This window comes from Tetrao urogallus, assembly GCF_951394365.1.
Source record: "Tetrao urogallus genome assembly, chromosome: 21".
Taxonomy (NCBI): domain Eukaryota; kingdom Metazoa; phylum Chordata; class Aves; order Galliformes; family Phasianidae; genus Tetrao; species Tetrao urogallus.
Window position 1 is genome coordinate 2,534,837 of NC_136834.1, and position 11,703 is coordinate 2,546,539.

Genomic DNA, 11,703 nt, shown 5'->3' on the forward strand with positions numbered 1-11,703 from the left:
AGCCACTTCGGTTTCAACCTTTGGAGCAGCGGCCGTCCCGCTCCCCACCGTCACATCAGCCACCACGCAGGCTGGACGGAACGCAGCTCTTCACCATGGGTTCATTTCATGGAGCAAATGAAAGCCACGCAGCACTATTACCCTCCTAGCCTGCACGTCCAGGTGTCACAGAGCCCTAGCTCCCCGCAGATCAGCTCTGCTGCAAGCAGTAACCAAACAGCAGGCATTTTCATGGGATCTGTCTACATTCCCTTCTCTCCACATACAAAAAGATGTATTTAAAGTTTTTTTTTCCCCCTCAAGCCAGCAGAAAACACTAGCCAAGCTTTAACAGGTGCAATACACAAACCAGGTCATTGGACTCCACTGGCTCCCAGGCCATGGCAAGCAGAAAGGCTGGGCATCTCAGAGTCCAGTTTGCTTGGCAGTGGTAGAAACACAGAATGAGAAGCTAAGCTTGTCAAACCCTAACCACTAAAGTTGCAGGAATTCAGTGAAGTTCCTTTTCAAACACTTAGCTACCTCTCTCAGTTAAAACAAACTAAACAGTTAAAACCCTTTCCATGCACTCCCTTGAAAGTCAATCCGATACACAAACAGAAAACAAAAGGAAAAAAAAAAATAAAAAATCAAAAGATATCCTTTGAAACAGAACTTGCTCTTAAAGCGATGAAGACAAAATGTGTGTCTGGGGAGGCTTCCCATTTTTTTCCTAAATCCCAGGTTACAAGTACAACAAACATTATTGCTGGCACTAGCTTGAACCAAAGTGGCACACATGACTCTTTGCACCTGTCCGAGTCCTTTACCCTCCCCTCCCCTTCCTGCTTACAGTGACTGGGGACAGCCCTCGTCAGTTTGCTGATCACAGTGCGTGGAGCAGGGAGGTCACAGTGCGTGGGGTTGGAGGTCACAGTGGGCAGAGCAAAGGGGATCACAGTGCAAGTAAACCAGGTAGTTCCCTTTGCTCAAGTCCATTTGTCCGCCACAGCAGTGCGACCCGTGGCGGCTGACCCTGCTTTCTGCAGCATCCTCTCATGCCCACGCTTATCTGCGTTGTTTGAAGCCTTGTGAACCATCGGGGCCCAGGGGCTGCCTAATCACATTATTGGGCTGCCTGATGTCCTCCGGCTGGGAGATCCTCGTTGGCCTGCAGGGAGAAAGCAGAGGACGAAGCAATGTATCTGTGGAATGTAAGGCGTGTAATTCAGATACTCCTCTACTTGCTTTGGTGGAAAGCTGCAGGACGACTGTTGCAGACCTGCTGCATTTCTCCCTGGGATAAGGGAACACGATCAAAAATAAACTGATGCTTCATTTCTTCCCTGAAGTTTTCAAAGTCTTGTTCCCAAGTGATCAAGACCCACACTACAACTACAAAGGAAAGGCCTTAAACAACCTGGACTCATTTCAGAGTGCTTACTTTCAACTTTCCCATTGATGACAGCAGCTCCTTCAAGCCTTCCTTGTCTTTGCTGAGGTTTTATGTCGTGTCAAAGTTGCTTGCACTCCTCTCTATATCCCCACCTTGCTCTCTCAAGGATTTAAGATAACCTTTATTGCCTTATCGGGCACAAGCACTTCCTCTAGCTGCCAAAAATCCGAACGGTAAGTTGCTGTTTACAAACAAAACGCTCCTTTCTCCTTGGCTGGCCTCGTTTAATACGACAAGGAGCACATCTCCTCTTTCCCCTGCTTGGAAGGTATTTGCACAGAGCACGCACACAGCCGTCACTTTCCCGCCCCCAGTGCCAAGTCTGCTCTCACCTATCTAGAATGGGTTTCTCCTGCTCCTCTTCAGGGCTGGCGCTGCCCAGTATTCGTTTCCTGGCCTCGGCGTACTCTGCCTCCCTCTGTGCCAGGGACTTGACAGGGAACGCCGGTCTGGTGGTGGAGTTGGGGTTGCTGAGCACACCGTTGGTGGCCGGCCGCTTCAGGATCCGGATCTGGGGGGGGGGACCTGAAGGAACGCTGTCGTCCTGAATCACGATCGGCACTTTAGGAGGAGATTTGGATTTTCTACTGCTTGAAGAAAAAAAAAAAAAAGCAACAAACAACAAACGCACGGCATTTGATCAGCGCTTGTTTTCACTCAAGCACGCTTTGCTGTTAATTCTGTATGCGGCTTCCTCCCAGCCAAATGTCATTCCTGTGACTAAGAGGCAGCTGTAACAATTAGAGACCTTGTTGTATTGGTAACCCTAAACTAGAGGCAGGCAGGTTTGCAGATTAGCTCAGCAAGGGGCAGAAAACACCAACCTCTGATGCGTTCAACATCTTGAAACTCAACCAAAGGAGACTCTGAGCAGAGATAACTTGACTTTTGATTTGATTCACCAAAGATTTTCCAAAAGAAAGCGTTTACACATCTTCAAAGGCATTGGTGTAGGCACTTTAATTCCACTCCTTGCCAGGCCTTAGAGCCAACCTTGGCCCCAGCCTGTTTCAATTCTCACTGACCCTTTTCTGCATGGGTATGGAGAAACAATACTGTGACTCTAAGCGGTGTGCTAGCAATCAAAAGGAAACAAACAAAAATATGCCTCAGAAGTGATTAGATGTACCTGTGCTAGGAGGCAAGACACCCCCACTCCAACCCAAACTAACAGGAAAATTAAGCCTTACTGATGCAAGACATGGTGAGCCAATTTAGGCTACAAGCTGCGATTACCTGACTCACTCATTTCTTCCTCTGAGTGCCTTTTTCTTACAGGGCTTCACCATAGCTGGAGCTACAGCCAGTCTGGGAGACCCAGCTCCGAAATAAAATCACTCCTAAGAACCTTTCCATTACTCTGCTACAGACCAGAGGGGCCCCCTGGTGGCACCACTACAGATTCCACTTCCACACCGACAGCAGTTACCTTTCCTTCTGTGTGATCTTCAGCTTCTTTTCCAATCGCCTGTCTATTTCCTACAGAGGAAGGAAGAAAAAACAAAAACGTGAAGGCTCATCTTTGAGATCAGAGTACGAATCTGCCTGTGAACACCTTTGTTTCCCTTTTTGATACAGTGATGCCTCACTGTGAAAGACAGAGACAGAACGCCTCTCAACCTGAGGATGGCTTGCAGAGGAAAGCAAAGCCCCTTCATTCACTGCACCCATGAATACACCTACAGGAGGCTGAAGTTGCAGAGCAGGGTGGAAGGGCAGCTGCGTGGTGTTCATCTCCCCTGGAGAGCAATTTTCATTTTCAGAACTTCAGCTGTAAGAAAGCTCTGTTATGGGCAGAAAAAAAGCTCCAGAGACATTCAGCAAGGTGCTCCCAGGTGGAGCAGGCACTGGCACCAGACCTCCCTGCCAAAGAACCCCTGGAAGCAGCAGCTGGGACGACACGCAGCAGCACAGACATGGAGCCTGCAGCCATCCTGAGGACTAGCCAGCAGGTCTGCATTCCTGCTGCTTGCTGCGAGAACCCGCCTTCACCAAAATATCCTTGCCCTGCCCAACCTGCACCCAGAGACTCACCGAGCTGCAGTAGCCAACCATGCTTTTTCCTCCTATGCCTCTCTGCTTTTGCAACAGAGCTGCCAAGTCAATCAATACATGGAAAGAAATCTTCATTACCCTGAGAGCCAACAGTGTGGCTGTAAGCTTGCTGACCTCTGTCGAAAGCTTGCACCTGTCTTACAAAAGGTGTTTACGTTTTGCACTTGGGGCCATTACACAAAGAAACTTTGCTAAACAGAAAAATAAAGCTCTCAGCCCCTCTGGTCTCTAAGTAACCTATCCCAACAAGATGCACCTCACCATGGCCTTTAGATCCCCATGACTGCAGACTGCATAAAAGAGCTTCCAAAACAGCAATGCGTTTTATTTAACTGTCAGTAAAGAGGGAAAAAAGTAGCTGGGAGTGTCCCAGTTTTACCATCTGATAACTGGTAATGCTGCAGGAAAGGTCAAGCTCCTGGCAGGATGCAGTCACTCTGCTTTCCAGGTCAGTTTGTTCAACTACACCACAAGCCTGCTGCCAGCAGAGCCTGCCCTGCTGTCAAGAAGCATGCACAGCGTGGTGAGGAGCTGCACTGCCCCACATCCTCACTCCTACACTTCTTTGCAGTTACTCCCCAGTGAACAAGGAATGAATGCAAGCCATGACACACCACCAAAGCGTGGTGCTACTCATGGTCATGCAGCCCTCAGCACCTTCCAGCTGGAAAAACACAGTTCTGAGTTGTTTCTCAAAGATTTTGTTGGGTGAGACGTTGAATTTTCTTCCCAGCTCTATATGAGGAAGCCACATTCGTTTCCTAGGAATAAAACACAACATTGAGCCGAAGGCCAAATCTCAACGAATCCCCCTGCTGAGGGCAAACACACCTGCAGCTTCCTTCCCTTTCAAGAAGGCTCAAATTTCAGAAGAAAATCCCACCCCAAAGTTGCTCAGGAGGATGGAGCCTCCTGCCCACGTGGATGGAGGAACGGCCAGCCAGGAAGGCAGCAGGGAAGCGGATATCCTGGCCAAGGATGGAAGTGATTTAGAGCAGCTAGCAACAAACAATGACAGCCAAACCAAGGCCAGGGGGTTAGCTCATCTGTCTACCCTCCACCAGAAGAGGTTACATCCTACTATAGAACATTTTATCAAACCTGAACACATGGCTGTACCCCTCCAGGGCTGTCTGGAATGAAGCTTCTTTAGATACCCCTTCATAAATACCTCCCATGTTGGTGAGGGCTGTAGGGTGCAAACCCCCAATAATCTCCACTCATTCATACCATGAGGAGGATTTTTCCAGTGCCATGCAGCAGGTACAGAGATCAGAACCAGCACGTCAACCCTCAGCCCAATGCTGGCTGTACAGCACTCTGCCCACGGCGCAGAGAGCCATAAGGAAGATCCGGTTCTGTTCTCCTCTCTTCCCTTCCCAGCTATGCTTCTGCATTCCTGTAGGCTCTGTGACTCAGTCCTGGGGTTAATGCCACGTTCTTTACCTCAGATGGCCAGATCCTGTCATTGCAAAGCGTCATTTCAACCCCATCACCTGAAAAACACTCTGATTAATGTGGCTGTCACAGTGATTGAGTGCTGCTGGGCAGCTCTTCAACCTCTCATGCACCATGGACGTCCAGCCTACATTCTCTGCTGCCAGAACCTACAGCTTCCTCGTCTAGAAAGAAACACAGCTCTAATTTACCTAGCATAGGCAAGGGTATCCCAAGGAATCCTTCAAAACCTACCATCAGAACACCCTAAATGAGTCCTTCACCCAGATTTTCCCTTTCCTACCACTACCAAGTGCTTGGCACTTCTGCTGCCTTGCTCCTCTGGCAGCCATAATATGAGGACATGGATGCTGTCTTTTCCTAAGCAAAAGCCACATCACTGCAAACTCGTGATGCTTAACAGAACTATATTTCAGCAGGCACGGTGGTGATGGGCTGACAAGTTGGACTTCATCTTAAAGGTCTTTTCCAACCATAATGAGTCTATGATATTATAGGTATGAAGGAGTTCAAATTTGCAGAGCATTATCCACTCAAATGGGCAGCCCTTGATCACCAAAGCAACCCAAGGCATTAGGAAGAGACACAGTTGGCAGCTCACAACAGGGGTCACGCTGCACACAGCCACAAGCTCAGGAAGCAAAACCAGCAGATCTGTTTGCTTGCTGATGTCATTCTGTTTGCACTGCTCTATCTCATGTTGCATTGCCATCGAGCTGTGGATAACAAGATAAAATTAGAACCTGACTTATGGCCCAAGTGCCAGAAGCACTACAACAAGCAAAAGGCATGCATGCAGAGGAGGGGGGAGCCCACATGGCACTCAAGGACACCAAGCTGCACAGAAGCTGGGCAGGTCACGCTGTACAAAGCCAGTTATTAATCTTCTGATGGTGAGGATGCATTAAGGAGTTTCTCCTAGCTTTCATTCCCCAAACAAGCATATTTATAACCAAAAGTTAAGCATCATTCGTGCCCCTGTGCTTTTATAAACACCCTTCTCAAAGATTAGCAGGGAATCTCAACAAACTATTTTTAGTGCTATTATGTCTAGATGCTAAAAGGGACCCAGCAGCCAGCAGGGAGAAGACACTGTTCTCTGACATTTAAACTGCATTTGTAGATGAGGACGTAATGGAAGCTGAGCTCCAGTCCCATCACAACCAACTTTCCAGCCCAGAAGAAAAACAACAAACAGCAAAGCATGTGAGGATCACTGTGCCTCCTGGAAAGCAATTAGGTGAGGACTGCAAACAAACCTATTTAGACTCAGTGCTCCTGAGGCAGACTCATAGAATCACAGTTTGAAGTGAGGCACAAGCAGAGAACCCCAAGTTAACCCTGACTGCTGCCTCAAGCACTTGGTTGGAATAACGATGGCATGTCAGATATTTGTAAATAATTACCCCTCTGCTAAAGATCTCCAGACCTCCGAAAGGCAGCAACTCCAAGCTGGTGGGAAAGGAATAACAAAGCAACTGCTGGCATTTATTTCTTCCAGGTTTGCTGAGTAACTTTAACAATGCCTCAGCACAGGCAAAGACTTCAGCTCCCTAAAAATGCCTTACAGCAGCAGGATTTCTCCCCTCTGCCTCCAAAATGCAGTTACTTGACAGAGGAGATACTCACCAAGCGGGCCACACTGGAGCTCAGAGCTGCCACCGATAAAGGAAGCTGCGCTCTCTTCAAAAGCTGCTATCATTTCACATGCACAGCTCTGGAAAAACATTAACCGTGCTTTTTGATGTATTTGCTGGGGACACTTCTGAATACAACCTGCTACCTTGCCAAAAAACAAGAGTGTGAGATCAAACCCTGAAAGAGGGAATGAGTCTGGAGCTGCATCCTGCCACGTCAGCGCAGTGGGAGCCTCATCCACCGAGCACAGGCACCACAAGGTACCCTGAAAACACCATCCAGTGAGAGCAGCAACAGATGATCCCCAGGTAGCAAACTGACTCCTCGCTAGCGACTCATTTCTTTCCTCTGAAGATACATAAATCTTCTCTTAATTACTAGAACTTCCCAATTCCTGAGGCTAGTGGGAGTCAGACTGCTCCATTAATTAATTTGCCAAGTTGCTCTGCTTACAGTAACCCTGGCAGTGCACCGTACCCAACGTGATGCCAAGAAAGCCACAGCTGCTTTCAGCTGCGTGGCACCTATATCTTCCATAGGTAGGTAAAGCTCCTCAGCAGCTACAAAACACAGGAATATTTTTAGGAGCAAGCCTGGCCAGGGTCCCTTCCTCAGCCAGGCAAACATAAGGGGAAGCACTGAAGAGGGCTGCAGTTTCTCCTCCCTCCCCACCTTCGTGGTTCAGGGGCACAGGCAGATGCTCACCAAGGTCGTGCTGCTGAAACTGGCAGCAAACAGAGACTGCTACCAGGTGATGCTGCCTCACAGCAACATCCCATCGCAGATGCTGGCTTTATGACACGCACAGCTTGTTTGTTCCTAGCCCACGAAGCTCTTTTCTTATCAGTCTCTGCTTGGGCAACGCTGAGCAGCAGGAACAGAAAGCCTTGTTTCCTAGTTTCAAGAGTTTTACCCAATTACAAATACCTAAGGCAAATATTCAGTAAATATTCACAGAACTCACAGTGAGGCTGTCCCCCCTCTCGCTGCTTCCTGACAGCAGAAAACACCAGTTATCCTCAGGGCTTTTCTCCAAAGCACAGCCCTACCCTGACAGGAAAGCTGTCAGAACCCTGCTGACTTGTCCTCCAATCACACAAGCAGTCAGCAGGCTACACGGCCTGGAGGTCACAGCATTATGCTCCAAAATACTTCCCTTTTGACTTCTGTGTACTTTGATCGCATTTAGCAACAGAAGAAACGCCAGCCAAAACCCAGATGCAGGCCTTTGCAACCAATGATTCACCTGCCTCTGCTGAAGGGTGAAATCCAAAGCAGGAAGCCCAGCCTGCTCCCACCCACCATTTGCACAGAGAAGGCAGAAAGGAGCTCAGCAAGCATCAAACCCTCCTGGAACACAGCAATACCAGCAGATGATCCCCCTACCCACACACACCTCCAGCTCAATGTGACCCCTGGGTACAGGGTTTTCACTCCAATTTGAAGTATGGCTTCCCATCTGATGTGTAACGATTGGTTTAACCAGGTAAATAGGCTCAAAAACACACCTCCCTTTTGTCATTTCCTTCTTCCTGGGAAGGCCACACAACAGAGAAATGAGCAATGCATGAAGTCCTATTCATGTTTACCAACCCAGGCTGTCTCCTTGATGCCTCACACTTTGATCCTGCCACCAGCCTCTTAGACAACCCCAGACAGCTCACTCACACACCAGTTCCCCCTTTGTAACTCACTGACAGCAAAACCTCCCCGTTTCAGACTTTTCAAATACCTGTACACAGGCAGTTGTGCAACACAGAGCCTTGTTAGCCAGACCTGCTGGCCTCACAAAATTCTGCTGCATCAGCTTGGTGCACAGAACTCAGATGTAACATCCCCCATGCCTGCAAAACTCCCGGGGTAGGTGAAACTACTGGAGCAGAGGTTTCTGCTTCATGTATGGGCACACAGGGTGGCACACAGCAAACGAGCTGCTCCTCGAGCTGGCAAGCACTGGGTCATTCTGATGACACAGAAAACTAGAAGACAAACAGAAGCTGCATTAAGAAAAATAAATAAAATCAACTCTCTTTCTTATAGCTGCTTTGACTGACCAAGCCCAAAAGAGAAGCTGCATCCGGTATTTTGGCTTTTCCCCTTTCAAAGGGCACCAGCATCCCCTCAGTGAATTAAGGTCTCAGTGCTGTTTGTAAAGCCAAATCCACAAAAGCTACATGTGCTGCCATAATGACTAGGAAAGCCACAGCAGCTCTGCTCAGCCCAAAACTGCTTCTTGCTGAGAAGCACCTTCTTCAAGACCTAGAATCTTACTGATTTAGGAGCCCAGCACCAAGAGCCACACATACAGAGGGAAAAAATGAGCACTAAATATCTCAGCATCCTTTCTGTTCCATCGAACACCCTCAGGTGACTTAGCAGAAAACTACACACCCAGAACCACAGATCTCCCTTGGCTACATTTCTCCTATTTCCTCGAATATGTGCTGAAAGGTCTGAAGAATAACTGGTCAGGTTCACAACTGCTTACAAAGTTCAGAATATAGTTAAAGCTGCTCCTTGGCATGCTAGGTTTTATCTTTAATGTTTTACTGCATATCCCTCTGGACCATGGCTATCATATCTCTAAGTTAGGCTCTGTTCCAGACCCATGCCAGGTAAGATATAGGTGAAAGAAATCAAAGCAAACGCCTCACGACAAAAACAACATAATGATTACGGTGGCAAACCAACTTCTAAGCTCCCCCTGCACACAGTTTTTTTCACTCACACTTTCAATAGAAAATCCACCCCACTAAAGCAGCAGATCTCAAGCCTGCTCACTGCAGCAAATTTGTCACCAAGAAAAGCAGGTGTGCCTCAAATATATTTCAACTGCTAACAACTGACGTCAGTCACGCTGTCTGCTCCCCTTCCTGCACTGTTCCCCTTTTCAGAATCTGCCCCTGGCAGCAATAATTGCTGTAGTGACTCAGAGAGCCCCCAGCAGCACCCACTTGCTTCAAGCAGAAAGCGAGAAGAGAGCAAGTCCATGTCCCCACAGGTCCATCCCAGCTTTGACTTCCTGCAGCCATCAGCAGTGGCAGAGATCCTCCTTCCTGCAGGCTGCAGCATGACCTTTCTAAAATATCTTGGCTGCTAGAAGACAGCTTCCATGTCTTCTCTTGCACAATAATAACTCCTGCTGGAGACAGCTCAGTTTTCTCCTTGCTCCGAGTGCTTTTACAGGCACCCAAAGCCTGGACAACTGCAAAAGCAGCTGCAAGCGTGATGTCAGCTCCTAGAGAAATGTCTGCTCCCCACTGTGTGGCACAAGTGTAATGTCTCTGCAGCCTAGACTTGCTGGAAAGGGGCGTCAGAAAGGACAGGCGATGAGATTTCCCTTCTAAGGGTTTTGAAAGAACACCAAAAGGTACAAGCTGTGAAGACAAACAAGACAGACAACTGGTGCCTGGGATTTGAGCAGCCCTGCAATTTTAAACCATTACTCTAGGCCTCAGCTATTATCAGCTCCCAGCCACAAGCGATGTCTCTTCATGAAGCAATTTAATGAGCCCTTAAATTAACTCCTCCATCCTATGCGAGTTTTCCCATTATCACAGGATCACGGTGCTAGTAGCAGCGCCAGCCCTTCCTGGCACCTCACAGAGATGAGGGCATTGGATTACAGCTTCTATTTTGCCCCCACCCCGCTCCCCACCTGTAACCCAATTCCTGCAGCAGCCGCTGACCAAACCCAAGCTGCCCTCTTGCTGCAGAGCCAATTGTTACAGCGTTCTTCTGCCCTCTGAGCGTCAACGAGCCCACAGAACTCCCTACAAACAGCAGCTCTCAATCAGCAGATGCAATCCTCTTTCTCAGGCTACGGAGTAACGAACCCCCCGCACACCACTTGTCCACGCTATTAAATTTACTGATTTTATTACACGAGGGAAGCGTGCAGAACCCATCTGCAGCCTCTCAGCACGACACGACCCAACCACAAGCCATGAGGCGGCCTAACGGAGGCAGAGGGCTGCCCAGGAAGAGCCCCGAGCTCCTCACCGCGATCAGGGCCGTACCAACAGCCCCAGAAGAGCTGAGGCAGTACGCTGGGCCAGGCCCGAGGCGAAGCAGGGCCCAGATGCTGCGGTGCGAACCGTGCACGGCTCCACAGCCCTGCCGCAGCCCCGCGCCGTACAGGCCGCGGCCCCTTTAAGAGGCCTACCAGCCTCTCCCGGCCAGCCGCCACCTCAGGAGCCGCCGCACCATCCCCCACTCCTCCCTCTACGCCCCCTCTTCCGCCTCGGCCGACCGGGAGCCGTCCTCACCCCGCTGTCGGCCGCCTCCTCCCAGCTCTCGGCCACCTCCTCATCTTCCATTTTAATTCCCCTCCGCCGCCGCCGCCGCCAGCCCAGGACCAGCGCATGCGCGCCCCGCCCCCTTCCTCCGTGCGCCTGCGCGGATACAGCCTCTGCCAATCACGGCGCGCCTGCTGCGCCTGCGCGCTGAGAGGGAGCGGGCGACCTCGGGGACGGTGAGGCGGTGCGCATGCGTGGTGGCCAGCTGCGGGAAGCCACGTGCGGCGGGGAGGGCATGCGGCGGGGAGGGCGGCGCGCTGGCCCCTCCTAGCGGCGGGAGGACCGGCGGTAGGGAGAAGGACATGTATAACACACGCGTCACCCTCTGGGCGGAGCATGAACCCAAGTTTTAGCAGGGTTTACCTCTCACTGCAACGCCTGCACTCAGTCCAGCAGAGGGGTTGTGGCTGCTCCCATCACAGCACTTTCACAGCCTGGCAAAGCCCCTGGCCGGAGGGTAGCTTTGACTGGGGTTTGTTTGGGTGCTGAAGAAACTCATTGAAGGGCCTCTGTGTCATTCTGTCATCCTTACTAATCTCACTTTACATCTCAACCCTCTCAGTGCTTGCATCATCCTGAGCAGCAGGAGGGATAGCTTCAACACAAAGCCTTCAGTTCTCGCTAAAGACTCACTAGAATCATCGAATCATTAAGACCTCTAATATAACCAAGTCCAACCATCAAGCCATCCCTACCATGCCCACCAAATCACATCCTTCAGTGCCACATCTCCGCATTCCTTAACGCCTCTAAGGAAGGCGACTCAACACCTTCCTGGGCAGCCTGTTCCAATGCATCACCTACTCTTTCTGAGAACAA

General features: G+C 49.9%; 1 protein-coding gene across 2 annotated transcripts; it reads right to left on the reverse strand.

Annotated features, from left to right (window-relative positions):
• Window positions 1-1,047: 1,047 nt before the first annotated feature.
• SZRD1 (SUZ RNA binding domain containing 1) lies at window positions 1,048-10,929 on the reverse strand (the record flags this gene model as incomplete). 2 transcript variants are annotated; one of them, XM_079545358.1, is made up of 4 exons in its annotated part: window positions 1,048-1,150; window positions 1,768-2,022; window positions 2,865-2,914; window positions 10,855-10,929. In XM_079545358.1, the coding sequence occupies 4 exons, from the start codon at window positions 10,903-10,905 to the stop codon at window positions 1,048-1,050; spliced, it is 459 nt and encodes a 152-aa protein (XP_079401484.1). The 2 variants fall into 2 exon arrangements, with proteins under 2 accessions (XP_079401484.1, XP_079401483.1); XM_079545357.1 differs by having other exon boundaries at window positions 1,768-2,019; window positions 10,855-10,905.
• Window positions 10,930-11,703: the final 774 nt, after the last annotated feature.